A 25,822-nucleotide genomic window follows, 5' to 3' on the forward strand; every position below is an offset into this window, starting at 1 on the left:
ACCAAAAGCATAAGCAAATAAAGAGAAAACAGATAAAATAACTTCATCAAAATTCAAAAAGACTTTTGTGTTTCGAAGGACATCAAGAAAATGAAAAGACAACACATACAGAGCTAGAAAATATTTGCAAATCAGATATCTGACAAGATACTTATAACCAGACTAGAGGCCCAGTGCACAGGTTCGTGCACTGGTGGGACCCCTCAGTCTGGCCTGCACCCTCTCACAATCCGGGACCCCTTGGGGGATGTAGTAGTGTGCGAAGCGGCAGATGGCTAGGGAGGAGCCCGAGCCCGGACTGGGCGCCATGCTGCTCCTGCTCATCCTGGCCCCACTGCGCCTGCTGCCGCTGCCACATGGTAGCACTGCTGTGGAGGCAGGAGAGGCTCACACTGCCACAGCTGCACTTACCAGCTGTGAGCCTGGTGTCTGCCGCTCCTCAGTCAGCTGAGTGGCGCTCTCACTGTGGGAGCATACTGACCACCAGGGGGCAGCTCTTGGGTTGAGCATCTGCCCCCTTGGTGGTCAGTGAGCATCATAGTTATTGGTCAACTGGTCATTCAGTCACTTAGGCTTTTATATATATGGATTATATAAAAAACTAATACAATTTAATAATAAAAAGATAAATAATCTAATTAAAAACTGGGCTAAGGATCTGAATAGATGTTTCTCCAAAAATGTATAATGGCCAATAAGTACATGAAAAGGTACTCAAATCATTAGTAATCAGGGAAATGCAAATCAAATCTACAGTGAGATACTTCACACCCACTAGGATGTCTAGAATCTGAAAGTCAGAAAAAAAAGTGTGTTGGTGATGATGTGGAAGAATCAAAACCCTCATACAATGTTGATGAGAATAAAAAATGGTGTGACTTTTTTGTAAAATAGTTTGGCAGTTCTTCAAATGACTAAACATAAAGTTACCATATGACCCTGAAATTCTACCTGGATATAAACACAAGAGAAATGAAAACATATGTTTACAATAAAACTTCTAAATATGTAAATTTAAAAGAATAGAAGTCATACAATATCTGCTTTTAGATATTTAAACTAGAAATCTGTAGCACAAAGACAACTGGAAAATTCCAAATTATGTGGAGATTAAACAACACATTTCTAAATAACACATGGTTCAAAGAAGAAATCTAAAGAGAAATTTTTAAATATTTGAACGACTTGAAAATGAAAATACAACTTAACAAAATTTGTTGGATGAAGTGAAAGGAGTGGTTAGAGGTAAATTTACAGCACTGAATGCATATACTAGAAAATATAGATCCAAAATCAATAATCTAAATTTCCACCTTAGGAAATTAAAAAAAGAGCAAATTAAATCCAAAATAAAGATAGACTAAGAATTCAAGCAGAAATTTTAAAAATTGAAAACAGAAAATCAATAGAGAAAAATCAATGAAAACAAAAGCTGGTTCTTTGAAAGGATCAATAAAATTGATATGCCTCTAAGCCAGACTAACTAAGAAAGGAAGAGACAGGACACTAATTACTAATATCAGAAATGAAAGATGGGACATCACTACAGATCTTATGGACATGAAATGAATAATCCCACCTAATAAAAAGGTAATATGCAAATTGACCATACCATCGACACGCCCACAAGCCAATCAGAGCAAGTATGCAAATTAACCCAACCAAGATGGCTACAGCCACAGAGAGCAAGGTTTCCCAGGTAACAGAGCAAGCCAAGCTTTCCTCGAGCTGTTGCAGGCCTAAGCCTCCACTCAAGCTACAAAGTTTCAATTATAGAAGGTAAACAAATTCAAACAGAAATGGCGGCAGAATGGAGCTTGAGAGAGTAAGCCAGGGTTGCCAACGGCAACAGGGGAAGCAAAGCTTTCTGCACACCCTGGCTGGGCCCAGCCTCCACTTAAGGCTACAAAATTTCAATTATAGAAGGTGAATTAACTGCCACAGAAATGGTTGCCAGCCTCGGAGGGAGCAGCAGGCTTGGCTCCGCTCCAGGCTACGAAGTTTCAATTGTAGAAGGAAAATAAATTCCAGATACCAGGGCCTCCGCTTGGGTTGCCAGGGGGCATGTCTGGCCTGCAAACCACCACAGGCCCCTCGCTCAGGCCGCCCCACACCCCAAGAGAACCCCCATCCTGATCCGGGACACCCTTCAGGGCAAACCAGCTGGCCCCCCACCTGTGGACCAGGCCTCTATCCTATCTAATAAAAGAGTAATATGCAGATTGACTATCACTCCAACACACAATGTCTGCCCCCATGTGGTCAAAGATCCTGCCCCCATGTGGACACAAGATGGTCACTACAAGATGGCCAGCAGGAGAAGGCAGTTGGGAGGCACCCGGCCTGCAAGGGAGGGCAGTTGAGAGGGACCAGGCCTGCAAGGGAGGGCAGTTGAGAGGGATCAGGCTTGCAAGGGAGGGCAGTTGGAGGTGATCAACCCTGCAGGAGAGGGCAGTTAGGGGTGACCAGGCCGGCAGAGGAGGGAAGTTGGGGGCAAACAGGCTGGCAGGGGAGCAGTTAAGCATCAACCAGGCTGGCAGCGGAGTGGTTAGGGGGTGATCAGGCTGGCAGGCAGAAGCGGTTAGGGGCAATCAGGAAGGCAGGCAGGCAAGCAGTTGGGAGCCAGCAGTCCTGGATTGTGAGAGGGATGTCCGACTACCCGTTTAGTCGGACACCCCTCCAGGGGTCCCAGATTGGAGAGGGTACAGGCTGGGCTGAGGGACAATCCCCCTCTGTGCATGAATTTTGTGCACCGGGCTTCTAGTAAAGGAATAATAAGAACAACTCTATACCCACAAATTTGATAATCTGGATAAAATAGACCAATACCTTAAAAGATACAGTCTGCTAAACTCACACAGAAAGATACAGAAAACCCAAAGGCCATATCTAGTAAAGAAACTGAATCAATAATAATCTTCCAAAACAGAAAGCACCAGGTCTAGATAGGTTCAGTGGTAAATTCTATCAAACATTTAAGGAAGAAATTATACCAATTCCAGAGGATAGAAGCAGAGGGAATACTTCATAACTCATTTTATGAGGCCATCATTACCCTAATAACTGACAAAGATATTATACGAAAACTAGAAAGCAATATCTCCCATAAACATACATGCAAAAAGTCATCAACACAATACTAGTGTGGCTGCTAAAAAATATTAATATTTTTCCTCCCACTTTCTAAGTTCTTCTAGTTGGACCAAAAATCAAATTATCACACAGAGTAATAGCAGAAAATCAAAGTTTTAATACATGCTCATGGGGAAATCACATAGGCATGAAAATTCAAAAGACAGTAAAGGTAACATTGTATATATAAGACATTTTGGACAAAGAAGAAAAGTGGAGTCTAACAGAGTCTTAGATTTCAAAAGTGAGAATGGGTGATTTACAGGAGCTAAGGGAGAACACAGAACATAGAAGGAAAATTTTTGCTAGACAACTCAGAAACAATGGGACACAGGATGTATTTAGCAAACACACTTGGAGTCTTCCTAACTAATGCTAGCGTAAAGCTTCTTAAGGTGATTAAGCCAGGCTCTCTTTCTAAAGCAGGTTTCTTTGAATCTCTTGGGCAGGAAAGGGAAGAGAGTCAAAGCCTACTCTGAGTCTTGTTTCTGAAAATCAATATTCCAAAAAGGCAACTTCAGGATGGCAAAACGTTGGTTCCCTTCACTAGCAAATCAAATCTAAAAAAGCATTTAAAAAATTATACACCACAACCAAGTGGAATTTGATGCAGGTATGCAAGGCTAGTTCAAGGTTCAAAAATCAATTAATGTAATCCTTCACATAAGCAGGCTAAAAAATAAAAATGACATGACCATACTGTTATTGTCATAATTAGCTAGTTATGAATACTAATAATAGGAAGAGAGCAAAGGTGAGGCAAGACATTATAAGCATGGTCATCTAGGCAGCTTCACCAGGAAGCCATGGGTCCATTCTCTGCAGAACACTGGAGGAAGAGATCCAACAAAGGGGGAGAAGGATGCATGTATAGTGAAGTCGGGGTGACGTAGGGAAGCTACTTGCCTATCAGTCTAGCCTGGGAAACAATGGATTGGTTAGGGGCATGGACCTAAATGCAAGCTCGTGAAAATTTGGGACTACATAATTCCCAAAGAGTTCCCACTCTCTTGTTCTGCTCTTGTGCTCTGACATTCTTGCTCCGTGACCTGCACTCACCCTGTGTGCTTGCCTGTTCTCTCTCTATAGCCATGTGGCCTTAGAAGCCACATGGCCCATGGCATGTGGACTACACACACAATGGAGTACAGCTGGGAACACAAGCTAAGCTGGCCAGATGCTGGACTGGACTGTGCTTTGATATGGAGCAGAGACTGTGAGCAGTGGCCTTAATTCCAGCCCCGTTGAAGACAAGATTGGACTTTTTTCATGGCAAGACAGAAGGAAATGATACATTGGGAACCCAGGAGCTTAATTCCATGGAAATAAAGATCACTCATCCTCCCTGCGAGTCTCAGGAAATTCCTTTCCTTGTGACATCCCAAGAACTCCACTTCCACCAGTAACAGATGGGGACACAGATGGCACCCCACCGATAACAATAGCAACAGATGCATAAAAAAACATTTGACAAAATCCAACACTCATTCATGATTTTTACAAAAACAACACACTCAGCAAACTAGGAATAGAGGATGAAGGGGACCAAAGTCTTGCCACCTTGAAGCTTCCTTTTAGAATGTTGATTTTAAGCTGTTTTGCTCCTGCTTTCCTGCATTCGCCCACACACAATGGACTAATGGACTATAGCTAGCTTGATGTTATACTAGGCCCAGGTGCAACACAGAATAGAAACTCTGGATTTTGACTCTGCTTCTAACTTTACTGAAACCCCAGCTATACTTTTCTATGACTGGACTAAGGGAAATGGGATGTGACAAATCCAGGGATGTGATTCCATGAAACTAAAGCTTTCTACCATTAAAAAAAGAAACAAAAGACTCAGGGGGGATAAAACCTTTGACCCCTTTCTTGCCCAAGAGATTCAGATAAAAAAAAAAAAACCTGCTTCAGGAAGGAAATCTTATGATGTTTGCCTTAGCCCAATTTGAAATAAGTATGGTAAATAGAAAGGCTTCAGGTAGGGGTCTGAAAACTAGATACCCCGTGTCACACTGTTTCTGAGTTGCATAGCAAGGATTTACCTGCCATGTGTTCTACTCTTCCTCGACTACCTATAAATCACGCACCTTCATTTCTGAAATCTAATATCTTGTTCCTTCCCTTTTCTCCTTTATCTAAAATGTCTTATGTACCCAATATTATCTCACTGTTTATGGAATTTTCATATTTATGTGAGTTCCCCATACACATGTACTAAAATTTTATTTTCTCCTGTTAATCCTGTCTCTAAATTTATTAGCCCAGCTAGAAAAAGTTAGAAGGAAGAAAAGTATTACTTTTTTAGTTTCCACAAGAGGAACTTTCTCAACTTGATAAAAACTATGTACAAAAACCCTACAGGGTAACATCAAACTTAAGGTGAAAATCTCAAAGCTATCCCCTTACAATTAGGTACAAGGCATGGATATCCCCTCTCACCACTCCTTTTCAACACTGTACTGTCCCTGCTAAAGCAATCATGCAAGAAAAGGAAATAAAGTTATAGAGACTGGGAAGGAAGACATAAAACTGTCTTTGTTCACAGATGACACAATCATGTAGGTAGAAGACATGAAAGAATTGGAAAAAACCCTCCTGAACCTAAGTAAGTGATTACAGAAGGTTAAGGATACCTGGTTAATATGGAAAAGTAAATTGCTTTTCTCTATATCTATATTAACAATGAACAAGTAGAATTTGAAATTAAAAACACAATGTGATTTACATTAGCCTCTGTCAAAATAAAATACTTTTGTATAAATCTAACAAAATATGTACAAGAACAAACTGAGGAAAACTACAAAACGCTGATAAATGAAATCAAAGAAGAATAAGAGATATCCCATGTTCATAGATTGAAGACCAAATATTGTCAAGATCAATTCTTCCCTACTTGATCTATAGATTCACACAATTACAATAAAAATCTTAGCAAGTTATTTTGCCAATACGGACAAACTGATCCTAAAGTTTATATGGAAAGGCAAAAGACCAGAATAGCCAACAATCTATTGAAGGAGAAGAAAAAGTTGAAGGACTGACACTATCCAACTTTGAGACTTATTATAAAGCTACTGTAATAGAGACAAAAGAACAGGAGAGCCCATATGTAGAATTCTATTAATATAGTCAACTGATGTTTGACAAATGAGCAAAGGCAATATAATGTAGCAAAGGTCATGTTTTCCTCATATAGTACCAAATCAACAAGGCATCTACAAGCAAAAAAATACTGCTTTATTCATAACTGCCAAAACTTGGAATCAAACAAGATATCCTTCAGCAAATTAATAGATAAACTGAGGATATCCAGACAATGAAATATTATTTAGCATTAAGAAGAAATGAGCAATCAAGGTATAAAACATATATTGAGAATGCTTAAATGCATAGCACTAAGTGAAAGAGGCCAATTTAAAAGATTACAAACTGTATGATTCCAATTATATGACATTTTGGAAAGGGAAAAACTATGGAGACAAGAAAAAGATCAGTTGTTGCCAGGGATGGAGAGGCAGATCATAGAGAATTTTTACAGAAGTGAAAATATTTTATACCAGAGGCCTGGTGCATGAAAATTTGTGCACTCGGGGGTGTCCTTCAGCTCAGCCTGCACCCTCTCACAGTTTGGAAGCCCTTGGGGGGTGTCCGACTGACACCTTAAGCTGCAGTTGGACATCCTTAGTGCTGCCACAGAGGTGGGAGAGGCTCCCGCCACTGCCGCTGCGCTCGCCAGCCTTCAGCCCAGCTTATGGCTGAGCAGCACTCCCTCTGTGGAAACGCACTGACCACCAGGGGGCAGCTCCACTGCTGTCGCTGGTCAACACTGCCCCCTGATCGCGGTCTCCTCTGCCCACTGGCACCCGCCTTGGCTGGCCTGGCGCCACCCGCTCACTGGCCCCGCCCCCTGCCCACCTATCATTCCATTTGGTTGATTTGCATATTAGGCTTTTATTAAGTAGGATGATATTACAATGATGGTACACCAGCAAGAGTGAACCATAAGATAACTATGGACTTGGGGTGATTATGATGTATCAATTTAGGTTCATCCTTGGTTAAAAAAAGTAAATTTCTTTTAAAGTACCATTCAGGTAAGAGATATTGATAAGGGGGGAGACTATGCATATGGGGGTCAAAGGATATATGGGATATTTCTGTACCTTTCTCTCAATTTTGTTGTAAACCTTAAACTATTCTTTTTTTTAAATATATATTCCATTGACCTTTCCACAGAGAGGAAGGGAGAGGGACAGAGAGCCAGAAACATCTATGAGAGAGAAACATCGATCAGCTGCCTCCTGCACACCCCCCACTGGGGACGTGCCCGCAACCAAGGTACATGCCCTTGACCGGAATCAAACCTGGGACCACTCGGTCCACAGGCCGATAATCTATCCACTGAGCCAAACCAGCCAGGGCCTTAAACTATTCTTTAAAAAAATTAAGTCTTAAGCCAGCCGGTGTGTCTCAGTGTTTGAGCATTGACCTATGAACCAGGAGGTCACGGTTAGATTCCAGGTTAGAGCACATGCCCGGGTTGCGGACTTAATCCCCAGTAGGGGGCGTGCAGGAGGCAGTCGACTAATGATTCTCTCTCATCATTGATGTTTCTATCTCTCTCTCCCTCTCCCTTCTTCTCTGAAATCAATAAAAAAAAAATATATTAAAAAAATTAAGTCTTAAAAAAAATTCTGATTATTCTGAAATGACTTGGTTCATATCAGAATAAATAAATTTTTCTGGAAGAGAAAGCATAACTGGAGAAGAAAGGAAACTCTTTGGCAGGAAATAAGTCTTAGAATATGATTTTAATAATTTGTTTAAAGGGCAAGGCAGAAAATGGAATATACTGAAGTATACGATTATTTATATAACATATACTCACTAGCCATATGGTGCTAGGCTAAGTTGTGCAGAGTTTTGAGCTAAATTAACAGCTGCTATATTTAGCCAATAAGTTTTGGAGTGGTTTAGTGGTATCTGCAGCAATATACTCATACAACTGATGTTTTTGTTTAAATCTTAATGCTCTAATGTATGCCACAATGACATACACTAAATAAAAATTTGGAATATATCACAATTTTAGTGAAGCATTAAGAATTAAATTTATAGTATCATTTTCTCCTTTGTTCGTGCTAAATAAACATACCCTGAAAAATGTGTTTTGTATTTATTTGTTGTCAGAACTTAGCTAAGGCAAAAGATATTCAAATACTTGCTAATATAGTTCCTAGTCAATATACCCATATATATTATTATATATTATATATTAGAGGCCCAGTGCACGAAATTCATGCACGGGGGGTTTGAGGGGGTTTGTGTCCCTCAGCCCCGCCTGCACCCTCTCGTAATCCAGGACCACTCAGGTAGGCCTAGCCAGTGATAAGGGCCTATCGGGGCTTTCCTTCCCCTGGCTGCCAGCAGCTGGCCCAGCCCCCGCCGCTGCCACTGCTTGCCATTTGTGCAGCGCTGCCTTCCCCTCTCCCGCCACAGGTCGCCTCCCTCTGCTGGTGACAGGTGTGGGGTGCAATCACTTGCTTGGCCTGGGACTCCCACTGCGGGGCGATCAATCGCCACACAGAGGGAGGTCCCGCCCTCCCACTGCAGTGCTGCCAGTTGGGTAGCCTGGGCGTCCCTCTTTGGGGCAATTGATCGTTGAGCCCCCCATCAATTGACCCACAGAGGGTGGTCTGGGCCTCCCTCTGAGGGGCGATAATAGGGAAATGGGTCCCCTGACCAATCGCATTGCACCCGCCTTGGCTGGCCTGGCGCCAGTATGTGTCATAGTGTGGTCGTCTGGAAGGTCATCCGGATGGTTGGTCTTGCTGTTCGGTCATTCGGTCAATTTGCATATTATGCTTTTATTGTTATAGATTATACCATGTATATAAAACCCATACATTATACTACATAAATAAGCATTCATATGAATATGTGTATATAGATAGATAGATATAGATAAAACCCATATATTATACGATAGAAGTTTTTGCTTTGTTACATTTTCTAATTGGCACACTGTAACACACAAATCAACAGATTAAAGACAGAACATTATTATTGCAGATTTAAGGATATTTTTATAACTTCAACATACTTATGGCCTATATGGATTGATTATTGCAACCACACCTGGCAGTAACCATTCCCTCTAATTATTTATACCCCAAATACTGTACTATTAGTACTTTACTACATTTCATATCATCCTTCTAATACAGAAGAAAATTGAAAAGTACCTTTAATCTTGCTTCGTAGATATTTTAAGACTTCTTGGGTTCCTTTCTGAAAAGGTGGAAAGGCACATATTCACTAAGACATCTTAAAAGTTTTATACATCAACACATATGTATAAATTTCAAATTTAAAAACTGATTTCCAAATATGCTTACATTTATAATTTCTCTTCGAATGGTTCTCATAGGATTTCCTTCTAGTGCTAAGAATTTCAAATGAAGTTTTCCCAATGAATAGGGCAAACTACAAAAGATTAAACTGATTTCAGTGAAAACATTAAGGGTAAGAATAATTCAACCAAATAGTTGATTATAAAACTAACAATATATAAGTAAGTGTCAAAGAAAACCCAAGTAATATAGACCTAGAATATTTCCCTTTGAGGTAGCTGTACACGTAAAAGAAAAAACAGACTTGTTTGAAATTATCATATTGTGATTGCTAAAAAAGAAATGTGAGCTATAAAACATTCACTAAATTGTATCCAGTGCTAAAAGTAAATGGTCAAAATATGAATTTGACTGAATCAGTGATTCAAAATAGTTATCCTCACTGATACTAAATATTTTGATTCTGCCCTTAAAGCAAATAAATTTCTTTTTAAATAGAAAAAGACAAAAAGAAAAAAATTAATTTTAATAGCCCAATTCATATTTTCACTCAATAAGAAAAGTCATTTTTATCTTTGTCACACAAAAAGATAACCTGTTGAGATTGGATATCCAATCTCAAAACTAAGCAACTACAATTAAATAAATAGGCATTGGTGTAGGATATCAAGATTATTGCCCTTAAAGAATTCTCAGGGGAAAAGATACATATGCACTTAACCAAAATATTATAAATTGAAATTATCTTATGTTGGTGGTGAGCATTTAAATTAGTACAACCACTCTGAAAAGCAGAGTCTTACACTTACCATACAACTAAGCAATCCCACTCCTACAGATTTACCCAGGAGAAATGAAAATAATGTCCTTACAGAGACTTTTACATGAATGTTCACAATAGCCAATACACTGAAAATAATTCAAATGCCCATCAACTAACTAGTGAAGAGAAGAATAAATTGTGGTATAGCTATATAATGGATTAACACTCCATTATAATGAATATGAACTGCTGATACACACAATCACATGAATGAATCACAAAAGCCATACATTGCTCTCTCTCTCTCTCAATATCCAGAGCTCTGGAAAAAAGAGGAACATATATATCATAAATATTTCTACCAACCACTTTATTTATTTAATATTATGTATCATAGTTTTTGTTTTAAATATTTGCTTTCCATTGCTTTTTTGCAGTAGCCAAAATAAAACTGCCATGAGGAAAAACTTACATATCAATATCTATGAGGCAAGAGATTATTTAATTCACTAGTTGTACAGTAAGCACTTTAAGGGATATCTAGGCCACTTATTAATTCTGTCATAAGTAGAAGTGAAAAGTGTTGCTTTCCAAACATTCAAATCTATGGCCAATGTACATATGGCTGTATGTACACTGTGAAAACAACTTTGATTTTTTGAAACACTCATTAAAATATACACAGAGAAGAAAATCTGCCTTGCCTAACCTTTCACCTTCTATAAGCAGCAAAACTTGTTTTTGACATCCAAACACAAAACCTCAGACATCTAACTGGTATATGATTCCAGGTAAGTCTGAGTCATATTTTTGTATCTGTAGAAATAATTCTATCTCTAAATACAATAGGGGCAAAAGTAGGTTTACAGATGTTCAAATGGAAAATAATGCAGTAATTATTAAATAATAATACAAGAATAAACTATGTTTCATGTACTCACAACTAACTATAACCATATTATAGATTTATAACATTTTATGATTCTTTGCTCACTACCCCCCTCCTCCCCATCTCCAACACATGATGTCAATAGAGTGAACTGGAAATCTACAAAGCTGTCAATACAGTGAATTGGATAGAGTAGAAAGTGCTCCTTAATGCTAAACATTATTAGATTGATCTAATAGAGTTTACTTAGATTTCCCACCTACAAAACCACTCTTATCCAAAGTATCTTACCCATTATCACCAATTTATTTTCTAATAAGTTACAATAAATTTGGTTCTTTTCTTAAATCTTTCAATAGCTCTCCACCTCTTAACTAATGAAAACTGACACTTCACAGGTATTTCATGAACCTCTTCCACATGGCCTCGACTTATCTCTTAAGTCCTAAATTCTCATAATCTGCCTACTTGCATCCTATTCACCAGTTCAATTTGACTCTTTACTGTTCTCTGAATACATCCCTATAATTTTCTGAACTTTCCAAGCTTTGTTTATATAGTTTCCTCCAGCCAAGTGATTCATTCTACCAGCTTACATGTGCACTTGAAAATCGTGATCATCCTTTAAAGGTCACATGGTGGGACTAGAATAAAGCAAGACCATGAAAGTGAGTACATTCTTAAATTTGTGCTCTAGTCTAGACAATTAACTTGCTTCACCCTAGTCCCAGTCCTAAAGATCATCTAAAAATATTACTACTTCCACAAAGTCTACCCTGATACCTCTCAATAACTTGTAATTCCTATAGCTCCTTCAAGCCCCCAAGCACTTTATATCTCTCCCATGGCTTTACAGTCATTTAACAAGTTCAACAAATATTTACTAGGCATCTGCTATATATCCAGACACTGATCTAGAAGTTAGAGCAGTGAACAAAACAGATAAAAATGCAGCCTTCTGAGAGTTTACATTCTAGTAGGTCAGAGTAGCTTGTAGATGAATCTCATTCTATTAGCATATTAAGCTTGCTGTAAAGGACAAAATCTAATTACTCTTTGTAGGTCTGTAGCTGATACCTGAACAGAAAATATTTATTTAATTTAGAAAAAAAATTTTTTATGTACTTTTTAAAAATATTTTAACTTATGAATTATAACCAAATACAAATATGATTTCTTATTCACTTGATATTTAAACTTACCTGCTAATATCATTGTTGCTTAGGTCAAGCCTTTCCAATGATTGTAGTAGTGTAATTTCATCTGGAACAGATTTTAACTTGTTATCCCGGAGGTCTAGCACAAGGATAGAATTCAGATGCTTAAGATGTTCTGCCCCTAACATTTCAATTTGGTTTTCACCTAAATGTAATTCCTACAAAACCAAAGATCAATCATGTATATTTCTGTAATCAATGTTATACTACATAATGAAAATAAAATTGAAATCTTAATTTCAAATCATTGAAAAGCACATAGAAAAATCGTAACTTCCTAACCAATGAAGTGCTTAAATTTTCAATTACATTTAAGCTATCTTACAGCTAAAGAAAAATGACAATAAGAAAATTTTCAAAATTCTTCTAGTAATTTACAAATAATTAAAGGTCTAACCTGGTACAAAGTTCAAAGTTTACAAAACCAAAGAGGAGAAATGATTTAATAGTTACATTTATAGAATAAAAATACAAATCCAAGAACTATATTGATGAAAGATTGAAGTTTTTTGTGTATTTTTTGAGGGGGAGAACGGGAAGGGAAGGAGGAGGGAAGGGGGAGGGTGGGGAGGGGAGAGGGAGCAACACCACATCAATTGGCTGCCTCCTGAACATGCCTCGACTTGGGCCAGGGAACATGGCCAGGGAATGCCCTGCAACGCAGGTACATGCCCTGGACTGGTAATTGAACCCGAGACCCTGTGGTACATGGACCAATGCTCCACCCACTGAAGAACAGTGGCCAGGGCAAAAGATTAAAGTTTTAAAACAAATCAGTATAAGTTAAAAAGTTATTTATCTTGTTATGTTTGTTATTCTACACTTTCAATGATAATTATTATATGATTTCTCATTAACAGTATCTTTTAACACTGTTAGCATCATGTATTAAGAGAATTATTTTTAACACTAATGCATAAAAAGTATACATAAAAGGAAGCAAAGCATGGCAAATTTAGAATATAATGTTAACCCTTTGCACTCGCTTGCTTTTTTCTAGATTCCTTTATTCTTTTTTTTTTTAAATATATTTTATTGATTTTTTACAGAGAGGAAGAGAGAGGGAGAGTTAGAAACATCGATGAGAGAGAAACATCGATCAGCTGCCTCTTGCACACCCCCTACTGGGGATGTGCCCGCAACCAAGGTACATACCCTTGACTGGAATCAAACCTGGGACTCTTGAGTCCACAGGCCGACGCTCTATCCACTGAGCCAAATCGGTTTCGGTTCGATTCCTTTATTCTAATGCTAACCGTGTCGAGTCACACTCGACATCCGAGTGCAAAAGGTTAATGCTAAATACTTATAAGCAAAAGTAATTAATTTTAGACAGATCTGATTATGATCAGCTAAACGTGAGAGGTGGCAACTTACAGAAAAAGGTACATATACTGGTATTCCAGTTCTCCTACAATATGGTCCCAACTTACCATGTTAGCCTCATCATCTACTACTTCTCCAAGTATAAACTAATCATCAGGTAAAATGAACAAATTTCTATTTTTAAGTTATTTCTTTTTAAAAATATATACATTACTAATACCATAAATGCATTTAGCCACATTAAAATTCCAAAAACTGCCGAAACCAGTTTGGCTCAGTGGATAGAGAGCGTCAGCCTGCGGACTGAAAGGTCCCAGGTTCGATTCCGGTCAAGGGCACGTACGTTGGTTGCGGGAGCATCCCCAGTGGGAGGCGTGCAGGAGGCAGCTGATCGATGTTTCTCTCTCTGTTTCTGACTCTCTGTCTCTCTCCGTTCCTCTCTGTGAAAAATCAATAAAATATATTAAAAAAAATTAAAATTCCAAAAACTATTAACATACGAAAACGTAGCACTTACAACTAACACATATTTCCAATGTAAAGCAAGATTAAAAATTTCATTTTCATAAATAACTTTTGAAAAATATATAGTTACACAATAATCAACTAAATAGTACCTTTAGTAATTTACATGAAGGAAATTCTGGTAAAAAACGTAATTTATTCCTCCGCAAATAAAGCAATTCTAGTGATTCCATGCCAGCCAATTCAGAAGGTATAGATTCCAACAGATTTGAATTACAATCCAAATGCTTTAATCCTGTAATACATATTTAGCAAAAAATTATTTTAATAGAGAAAAAATATTGGTCTATAATTTTATGTACATTCAAAAAATGTATATGGAATCATGAGAACTTATGTATCTGTGCTGTTGTATACTTTTATAATAATCAAGAATCCTAGAATGCCACTTAATTAAATAAACATGAACTAAGATTTTTTTCACTTAATTATAAGAGAATTGCTAATAAAATTAACCCTTTGCACTTGCTTGCTTTTCTTCTCGATTCCTTTATTCTAATGCTAACCGTGTCGAGTCACACTCGACATCCGAGTGCAAAAGGTTAATGTTTTATAATAGTCCATGTCATCATTACAACATTTTTAAAAACTTTGGTACTCTGTTAAAAGTACTCTAAAATGTTCACGGTGGGGCAAAAGTAGGTTTACAGTTGTTCCTATACAAAATAATACAATAATTCTATATAATAAAGAGGTAATATGAAAATTGACCATCACTCCAACACACAAGATGGCTGCCTCCATGTGGACACAAGATGGTAGCCACATGATGGCTGGCAGGGGAGGGCTGTTGTGGGCGATCAGGCCAGCAGGGGAGGGCAGTTGGGAGGTACCAGGCCTGAAAGGGAGGACAGTTTGGGGCAATCAGGCCTGCAGGGGAAGGCAGTTAGGGGTGCCTGGGCCAGCAGAGGAGGGCAGTTGGGGCAACCAGGCTTTCAGGGGAGAACAGTAGGGGGGGGACCCAGGCCTGCAGGGGAGGGCAGTTGGGGGGGGACCAGCCCTGCAGGGGAGGGCAGTTGGGGAGAACCAGGTCTGCAGGGGAGGACAGTTAGGGGCAACCAGGCCTGCAGGGGAGGGCAGTTGGGGCAACCAGGCCAGCAGGGGAGGGCAGTTAGGGGCGACCAGGCTGGAAAGGGAGGGCAGTTAGGGGCAATCGGGCCTGCAGGGGAGCAGTTAGGCATCAATCAGGCTGGCAGGGGAGTAGTTAGGGGGTGATCAGGCTGGAAGGCAAAAGCGGTTAGGGGCAATCAGGCAGGCAGGCAGGCAAGCAGTTGGGAGCCAGCAGACCTAGATTGTGAGAGGGATCCCAGATTGGAGAGGGTGCAGGCTCGGCGGAGGGACACACACCCCTGTGTACGAATTTCATGCACCGGACCTCTAGTAAATAATATAAGAATAAACTATTTTGCATACTCACAACTCTAAACCTCTTTTGCCCCATTCTGTTTAAATTATACATTATGAGATTATTTTCCTCCATAGTTATATATCTTTAAAAAGAAACAGCTTAAGATAGATATATAATGATGCATGCATACTATATGTATAAATGGATATCAGTAGCTTAGAAATATCAGTATTTAAAATAGGGAAATTGACTATCAAAAAGCCTTGGATTTTTATGTATTCCCTCTTATTCTTCTTCCATACATACTGCCTCTGTCTCTTTTCCATCCTTTCTTCTTCTATTTTTTTTTTTTTTAAGTACACGCTTTCTCTCACATCTTAGCTAACTAACACTCTTGAAAAGAATTTCTTACTTGCAACATCTCTCTTACCTCCTGGGTCTTTCTTTCTTAAAAAACAGAACAGAAAACAAAACTGAAAAAAGTAAAGGTTTTCTTTCACTTAAAACTCCAAAATGCAGTTTTCTCCCTAAGCCAGTGGTCGGCAAACCGCGGCTCGCGAGCCACATGTGGCTCTTTGGCCCCTTGATTGTGGCTCTTCCACAAAATACCACGTGTGGGCCTGCACGTACAATGCGATTGAAACTTCGTGGCCCATGCACAGAAGTTGGTTTTCGGCCTGGATGCGTCTATTTTGAAGAAGTGGCGTTAGAACACTCAAGGGGCCAAAGAGCCACATGTGGCTCGCGAGCCGCGGTTTGCCGACCACTGCCCTAATCCATAATACAGATTCTTCCACTTATAATAGCCACAATTTTCCATAATTCATTCTCAACCCTCTAGTTTGAATAAGCTATATACATTTTACAACATTTTTTCCTGTACTGTAAGCCTGTCAATCCTATCTAATAAAAGAGTAATATGCAAATTGACCATCACACAAGATGGCTGCCCCAAGATGGCCACCACAAGATGGCCAGGGGAGGGCAGTTGGGAGGGACCAGGCCTGCAAGGGAGGGCAGTTGGGGGCAATCAAGCCTGCAGGGGAGGGCAGTTGGGGTGACCAGGCAAGCAGAGGAGGGAAGTTGGGGGCAACCGGGACTGCAGGGGAGGGCAGTTGGGGGGGGGACCCAGGCCTGAAGGGGAGAGCAGTTGGGGCTGACCAGGCCTGCAGGGGAGGGCAGTTAGGGGTGACCAGGCCTGCACGGGAGGGCAGTTAGGGGCAATGAGGCTGGCAGGGGAGCCGTTAGGCATCAATCAGGTTGGCAGGGGAGTGGTTAGGGAGCGATCAGGCTGGCAGGCAGAAGCAGTTAGGGGCAATCAAGAAGGCAGGCAGGCGAGCAGTTGGGAGCCAGCAGTACAGGATTGTGAGAGGGACGTCCGACTGCCCATTTAGGCCTGATCCTAAACAGGCAGTCGGACATCCCTCGAGGGGTCCCAGATTGTAGAGGGTGCAGGCTGGGCTGAGGGACACACACCCCCGTGCACGAATTTCGTGCATTGGGCCTCTTGTTTTAAAATAATTCAAGACTGAGTTGTTACAATACCTTAGACTGCAGTCTTCTAGTGATTAAGAAGCTAATTGCTTTAAATAAATGTAATAGTACTACTTTCAACTAATCCTCCTATCTAATAAAGCAGGAATATGCTAATTGACCATCACCCACTCACTAAGATGGCGGCGCCCACAGCCAATAAGGAAGGAATATGCTAATCAACTGCCACACCCTCAAATATGGCGGCACCCACAGCCACAAGATGGTGGCGCCGAGTCCCCTCAACCCTCCAGCCACCCAGGGCTGGCCCAAAGGAGACCAAACGACTGAACAAGCAGGCTTTGCGGGGCAACCAGGCCGGCAGGGGGGTTAGTGAGGGATGATCAAACACCTGAACAAGCAGGCTGCATGGGGCGATCAGGCCAGCGGGGGGGGAGAGAGGCAGTTGGTGGCGACCTGGCCGGCAGCGGGGGGCAGTTATGGGGAATCAGGCTGGCAGGGGGGGCAGTTCGGGGCAATCAGGGAGGCAGGAAGGTGAGCGATTAGGAGCCAGCAGTCCAGGATTGTGAGAGGGATGTCTGACTGCCAGTCTAGACAGGCAGTCAGACATCTCCCAAGGGGTTCAGGATTGGAGAGGGTGCAGGCTGGGCTGAGGGGACGCCACCATGCATGAATTTCATGCACCGGGCCTCTAGTAATATAATAATACATTATTTAGCTAGAGCATTAAGAAAAATGTCACAATCTCATCCACCCCAAATCCAGTAACTTCTATAAACAAAAGTGTGTTTGAAAGTTAGAGCTGTAGTTTTCACAACTGCTTGCATCTTAAAAGCCCTGATTGAGAATACAAGCAGTATGTAGTTGAAAGAGTAGTGGGGATGATAGAGTAAAAGGACTCAATCCCTTGCTCTACAATTTACAATATAATTTGTAGTCTAGGTTTATGAATCTTTAAAATGTAAATGATATGCACATGCAGTAAATGGTAAAACTTTGTATGTAAAAGCATTTTGAGTTTTTTGAAAATCATATAAATGTTAGATATTGTTCTTAGGATCCAGCCATTAACCTTTTGCACTCAGATGTCGAGTGTGACTCGACACAGTTAGCATTAGAATAAAGGAATCAAGAAAAAAGCAATCGAGTGCAAAGGGTTAATAGTGAAATAACTACTAAATGTCCTAATAATGACAGCTTTAAAGTACTGCTGTTGTGACTGAAGTACAGAAAGCATCTGATCATTAATTATACAGTACTAGAGGCCCAATGCATGAAATTCGTGCAAGCTCATCCCTCGCAGCCACAGCAGCCTGCCTCGGCCTTCACAGCCCCGGCTTTGTCCGGAAGGTAGTCCGGAAGGTTGTCCGGAAGATCGTTCAGCTGTCTGGTCTAATTAGCATATTATGCTTTTATTATTATTAACTAGAGGCCCAGTGCACGAAATTAGTGCACGGGGGGAGGGGGGGTGTCCCTCAGACCAGCCTGCACCCTCTACAATCTGTGATCCCTCTCACAATCCAGAACTGCTGGCTCCCAGCCACTCCATGCCTACCTTCCTGATTGCCCCTAACCACTTCTGCCTGCCAGCCTGATCAACCCCTAAACACTCCCCTGCCAGCCTGATTGCCCCTAACTCCCCTCCCTTGCAGGCCTGGTCCCTCCCCTGCTGGCCTGATCGCCCACAACTGCCCTCCCTTGTAGGCCTGGTCCCTCCCAACTGCCCTCCCCTGCTGGCCATCTTGTGGCGGCCATCTTGTGTCCACATGGGGCAGCCATCTTGTGTGTTGGAGTGACAGTCAATTTGCATATTACTTTTATTAGATAGGATAGAGGCCTGGTGCACGGGTGGGGGCCGGCTGGTTTTCCCTGAAGGGTGTCCTGGATCAGGGTGGAGGTTCCCTTGGGACATGGGGCGGCCTGGGTGAGGGGCCTGTGGTGGTTTTCAGGATGGCCACACCCCCCGGCGACCCAAGCGGAGGCCCTGGTATCTGGGATTTATTTATCTTCTATAATTGAAATTTTGTAGCCTTGAGCAGAGGCCAGGGCAGGCCAGGGCTACGGGAAGCTTGGCTTCCTCCATCGCTGGGGGGCAACTCAAGCCTCCTGCTTTCTCCAGCTCCATGGCTGCTGCCATTTTTGTTGGCATTTATTTATCTTCTATAATTGAAACTTTGTAGCCTTGAGAAAAGGCCAGGGCCGGCCAGAGCAGGTGGGAAACCCAAACTTCCTGCTCGCTCTGTGGCCGCAACCATCTTGGTTGGTTTAATTTGCATACTCGCTCCAGATTGGCTGGTGGGCATGGCTTGTGGGCGTAGCGGAGGTACAGTCAATTTGTATGTTTTTCTTTTATTAGTGTAGATATTAGAAAAATTGCTGTACATTCATCTGTTACTGTATCTCAAGATATTTCCACTCAATTTACAAAAAAATGTTTCTTATATACTCACTGCAGATACCATATTTTATGTTTAACTCTACTTCCTAATACCTTTATTGGGAAATGGCAACGACAAGCAGTCTTAACTGATAGTATCACAAGTAAAGGCTCCCCTAAAATGTCAATTTGATTTATGCAGACTTAATTTATGAATTCCTATTATAAATGACAATTAACTATTAAAGTAAAATATACAATTTTACAAATTCACCTCCAAATGATCTGTAATCAACTATACAAAATCATTTTTTACTTCCTTTACAAAACAAGGGTTAAAAAACGAAGAAGGCTTACATATGATTAGCAGAATAGACTAGATAAGGTAAATAGTATACAGCTGATACACACTGTGGTCATCAACCAAGAAATAACAGTTTGCCTTTAAACAAAAAAAAGCTGTTTAATGATTTTGGACTCTAATTCAAGAATTCTATTATTAAGTATAGTTATTTAAAAGGTACTTAAAATGTACCTTAAGTATTTTTATCCCTTAATATTTATCTAATAAAAGAGAAACATGCAAATTGACCCTACCTCTGCTACACCAACAAGCCACGCCCACCAGCCAATCAGGAGCAAGTATGCAAATTAACCCAACAAATATGGCAGCGGCCATGGAGCTGGAGCCAGCCAGAGGCTTGGGTTGCCCCTGGCGATGGAGGAAGCCAAGCCTCCCGCCCTGGCCTCCCCTCAAGGCTACAAAGTTTCAATTATAGAAGATAAATAAATCCCAACAAAAATGGCGGCAACCATGGAGCTGGAGCTGAGCAGGAGGCTTGGGTTGCCCCTGGTGATGGAGGAAGCCAAGCTTCCTGCCCTGGCCTTCCCTGGCCTCCGCTCAAGGCTACAAAGTTTCAATTATAGAAGATAAATCCCAGATACCAGGGCCTCCACTTGGGTTGCCGGGGGGTGTGGCTGGCCTGCAAACTACCACAGGCCCCTCGCCCAGGCCTCCCCATGCTCCAAGGGAACCCCCACCTTGATCCAGGACACCCTTCAGGGCAAACCAGCCGGCCCCCACCCGTGTACCAGGCCTCTATACTATCTAATAAAAGAGTAATATGCAAATTGACCATTACTCCAACACACAAGATGGCTGCCCCCATGTGGTCAAAGATGGCTGCCCCCATGTGGACACAAGATGGCCGCCACAAGATGGCCAGCAGGGGAGGGCAGTTGTGACCAGGCCGGCAGAGGAGGGAAGTTGGGGGCGACTGGGCCTGCAGGGGAGGGAAGTTGGGGGGGAACCAGGCCTGCAGGGGAGAGCAGTTGGGGGGGACCAGGCCTGCTGGAGAGGGCAGTTAGGCATCAATCAGGCTGGCAGGGGAGCAGTTAGGCATCAATCAGGCTAGCAGGGGAGTGGTTGGGGGTGATCAGGCTGGCATGCAGAAGCGGTTAGGGGCAATCAGGAAGGCAGGCAGGCAAGCAGTTGGGAGCTAGCAGTCCAGGATTGTGAGAGGGATCCCGGATTGGAGAGGGTGCAGGCTGGGCTGAGGGACACACCCCTCCGTGCACGAATTTCATGCACCAGGCCTCTAGTTAGTTCTATAATACTTTCAATATGATGGCTCAGTGGAAAACTGTAATAGAAGCACTAAATTTTAACTTTTTTAAAAAAAAGGATTCATAATTTAGGCAAAACTAGACTATCTCTTGTCATTATTAATTTGAACCACAAGGAAGCCACAGCGATGACATAACCATATGTTATAGATAGGAACACCTATGAGAAGGGAATAACCTCTTAGTGAATATTGAATGAAAGAATGAAAATATAGCACAGCTCAAAACCTTAATCAATTACTCAAATATAAAATTTTATCACAATTTATCATCATATTTTCTTTTCCTTTTTTTTTTTTTTTTTGATATGCCAAAGTATCTTTTTGGTGTTGTTGAGGAAGTTAATATATAATAATGGCCTGGAGAAAATCTGACTAGTTGCTATTGTTTGCATTTACCACCATAAAATCTATTATTTTACTTTTCTGCAAGTATCTGTATTAAAATTTATTTTGATAAAAGTAAGTTTCACCAACTTCAAATATTATGTATTTTTTAAAACTGAGATTTACTTTTCATTCCACTTATTTCTGCTGGTAAATTCTTCAGTTGATTACTGGAAAGATTGAGTCGCACCAGACTGGATAGAGAAGAAAAACTAGCAGGAACAGTTTTAAGACAATTATTTGAAAGATCCTTTAAAAAGAGAAAGACAGAATGAATGAATGAACAATAAAAATAAATAAATTATCCCTAAAGGGTATTCCAGAATTATGCAAGGATTGAAACATTATTTAAATATATATATATAAATATATAAATGTATATATATATATATATACATATATATATATATATACATACATGCATATATATATATACACACACACACACACACATACACACATATATATATTTCTACTTTTTAACTCTCCTTCACTGACAGTTTCACAAATCATCATTCATTACCTCAATATTCTGTGGGCCCACTACATACCCAATAATGTAGCAGAGAGAAATCAGAATAAATTCTGACTTCAGAAACAGTTTATAAAAAGTAAGTCATGCTCTACTATGTATCCTATTTTCAATACAAAAAATCCACTTGTTTATCAAATATTATTGACTGCCTGTGATAAATAGGGCAAACTATGGGTAAACTGTAATACGAAATGAAATATAACTTTGTAAGAAAGAAATATTCTTGGGGGGAAAAAAGGAAACTAAAGCTGAAAATATGGCCATTTTAATTTTCGATGAAAAAATATTCCCTCTTGATATTCTGCTGACCTCACTAAGTCTGCTTTGACTAAGTCTAAAAATCCACTACACTACTACAGTATTCATTCATTCAAGCTTGCCTAATTAATCTTTATACCACAATGTTTCTTTTAGTCATTGTTTCTTTTTTACCTTTAAACAGTTACACAAGAACTTGCTTTTTGAAGCTCCCTTTAAAAGACAATGTTATAAAACAAATAATTCTTCTTATGATATTTGAATTCTGTGTAAGTACTCCATTAGCTATCACGAAACTGTTAGGTAGGGCCAATAGTAACAATGAATAGAAAAAAATAACTTAAAGGAAATGCTCTCTGAAGACTTTCAATTGGTCTAAAATTAAACAATTGTATTCTGTAACTTTAAATAAATCAAGAAGATACAAAAAGGTAAAAATGCTAGATCAGCATTTTTTAAAATACTGTTGTAAACAATAGAAAATAACATATCATCGTAATCTATAACATACAACATAATAATCTACAACTCCAATACTCTAAATTCTAAGAATTTACAGATTACTAATAAATAAATATTGTATAATATTAAAAGTTACTGACACTAAATGCAATGTAGTATTCTGGATTGGATCCTGGAACAGAAAGAAGAACATTAGTGGAAAAACTGGAAAAATCTTAATAAAAGATGTAGTTTAGTAGTAATGTTGTACCAATATTAATTTCTTACTTTTTACAAATGTCCTATGGTTATGTATTATGCTAACATTAAGGAAATCTGGGTGAAGGGAATACAGGAACTCTACTCTCTTTATATTTCTACTAGTGGCCCAGTGCACAGATTCATGCACATTGAAAGGAAATTAATTAGAAGAAAGATTCGTGCAGTAATTACGCTGCTGCAAAACATTACATGTCAAAATAGTATATATAGTATTATAAAATTAAAACACGCATGCGATTGGCATCAGCGAGAGCTTTATATGTATCGAGCATGCCCGAGTCAACGTTTATTTTTAAACCGCTAGTACACGTCTTATGTACCAGATAGTCGGTCGGATGGACGGTCTAACCTTTTATATATATAGATAAATCTAAAATTATTCCAAATCAAAAGCTTAAAATAAAAGTTCCTACTAAAGCAAATATATTAATTTTTCACAAATTCATTTTAAATAACTCAAATCAACAAATTACTAAAAATGTTAAACATTTAATTATTGTAGTTAATAATTAAATTAGATCTAAAATTTAACTAATGTCTAAATAGATATTTATACTGCCAATTCTTCAGTAAATATTTATCAAGTACCATTATACAAAGTTGGTTTTTACCTAAGAAATATTACCAGTGTAAATTATTACAGATGCTTATACTTTTAATGTTTTAATATATTGTTGCTCACATTATGATTTATTTGATACTGAATCCTTAACACAATTCTCACTGAAACATCCTTTCATTATGCTACCTGTAATCCAGGAACCTATTCAAAGAAATAACTGGAAATCGCTGTAGTTTATCAGGTTTTTTTTCTGCTATAGACTCTTAAAAAAAAATTCAATTGCTCCCTTTTTCCATTAAATTCCTAAGAAAATCCCTCCTTTGCCATTCACTTTATCTACCTAACTTTCCAAACCTTATTTCCAATCTAACAAGATTGACAGAGATACTGAAGGAATGGTTGAAGAGAGTGTGTATTTTGATTTCAAACACTAGAGATAATGGGATATATCAAGAAGGATGTTTTTACAGAAAAAGAAGTAATTTTCACTTAAGAAATAAACTTTGAGGCTAAAATGACATAAATTAGTTTTCCAAACATGTAAGAGGGAAAATATAATACTACATTACTATGTGGAGTAGAGATTATTAGAACATCTAATCTAATATAGCTAAAGTCTTTCTGATGGGATACCTTACAGTGGAATGTTATTCCTTCAGTGGTAAAGTGGGGGGGAAAATATACTTTGGAGTCAAACTGGCTTATATTAAAATCCTGAATTCCTTACTTATTAGTTGAATGACTTCCAATAAGTTGCTTCTTTTTATAAGCCTAGTTTCTTATCTATAGTAGGGGATAAAACTATCTACCTTGCCATATGTAAAGCACAAAACAAAGTGCCCATTGTTTCTATAATACTTAGTAATATGATTAAAATAATATTTCTATTGCTTTACAGTTTTCTCTTCTTATTAAGATGTGACAGAGATGTAATAAAAATTTTGCCAGATTATGTTGCCATTTTGAAAAATAGAGCAAAAAGGCAGGCCTTAAGGGATTACCTGGGTAATCAGAGGACAGGAAGGCTATAAGGTCTATAAAGGAGGAAGTGGAATGGGTATAGAAAAGGGAATTGGTATATGCTCTAATTTGTTAAGCTATAAAAGCCTCTGAATAACAAAGTGATTCTCATCACCCCTTTCCCAAATTCTATTCCTAAATTAAAACTAAGGAGATTTCATAAGAAAACAATTAAAACAAATTTACAATTACTAATTTAACGATCTAACCGAAATGCATACTTTCTGGTAACCTAATCATATAATCAGTTGCCCATTTCCTCATGATTTTAATCATACATAAAGATTCTCAGCCTAATGAAAAATGTGATCATTCCCAAATTATACAAAAATTGGAAAATCACAACTTACCAAATCTTCTAAATTGAACAGTTGTTCAAATCCCTCTGGTATAGAAGTTAGTTCATTATGCTGGAGATACAGGCCCTTCAGGTTTCTGAGATTTGTAATTTCTTCAGGGAGTATCTTCAGTTTGTTATGGCTATTAATAAAATAAATGCTGAATCATCAGCTGACAACTTATTAAATATTTATAAAGGTTTTTTTATGCTGACCAACTACATGGACTCATTAAAAACATGAAATATGTTTACTAATATTAAAGTTACCAAGCTTCATATCCTAAAATAATCAAATTGAGGGTTTCAATGGAAAACAACAAAGAAATAAAAGATTTTTAACCAAATAATTTGTGAACTTGATTGCTGCCTTATAATCAACTCTTAATTTTACATATAGTGTGAAAGGATACACTGGATTCTTACAATTTTATATTGCACCTGAGTTTCAGAATTTTTACAAAGATGTGCACACACACACTACAATGCAGCACATCTTATATGGGGGTTATGTTTTAAAGTTATCACCCAAGACAAAAATAGCTGTTTCTATCTGAGGACCTGGCATGTCCATTTGAATGTAATATAAAACTCCACTCTTCTTTGTACCTAGTTTTAACATTCAGCTCAGTCCTTCTATAGAGATATTTAGCTTACTGGTTTAAGAGAAGTCCCAAGTCACAGAGGATGACACACTCCCGGATAATTAAGAGATGTTGTTCCCAGATTTACCTCAACTATTCACTTGGGAATTCCACTCTCTTTTCATGCCACATACAATTATTCAACAGATAATGGAGAAACGTATAATAGGGTAACTAACAATAACCTTAAGTTATATTAAAATAGAACTAGTTGAAATAAAAATGCCAAAAGATGTGTTCTAAAATAAGAACCACTAAAAATTGTCAAAAACTGGTTACTACTGTTGGTTATATAATCAAAATC

The 25,822-nt window shown here is 39.2% G+C and overlaps 1 protein-coding gene across 1 annotated transcript in view; it reads right to left on the bottom strand.

The window, feature by feature from the left end:
• LRRC40 (leucine rich repeat containing 40) overlaps positions 1–25,822 on the bottom strand; it is a 58,163-nt gene that overhangs the window by 24,870 nt on the left and 7,471 nt on the right. The window contains exons 4-9 of the mRNA XM_008139426.3: positions 24,888–25,017; positions 21,566–21,689; positions 14,301–14,443; positions 12,343–12,515; positions 9,534–9,621; positions 9,381–9,426 (exon numbers count right to left, since the gene is read on the bottom strand). Coding sequence (XP_008137648.2) covers positions 9,381–9,426; positions 9,534–9,621; positions 12,343–12,515; positions 14,301–14,443; positions 21,566–21,689; positions 24,888–25,017 — 704 coding nt within the window. The remainder of the gene's footprint in view (positions 1–9,380; positions 9,427–9,533; positions 9,622–12,342; positions 12,516–14,300; positions 14,444–21,565; positions 21,690–24,887; positions 25,018–25,822) is intronic.

This window comes from Eptesicus fuscus, chromosome 9, assembly GCF_027574615.1.
Source record: "Eptesicus fuscus isolate TK198812 chromosome 9, DD_ASM_mEF_20220401, whole genome shotgun sequence".
NCBI lineage: Eukaryota > Metazoa > Chordata > Mammalia > Chiroptera > Vespertilionidae > Eptesicus > Eptesicus fuscus.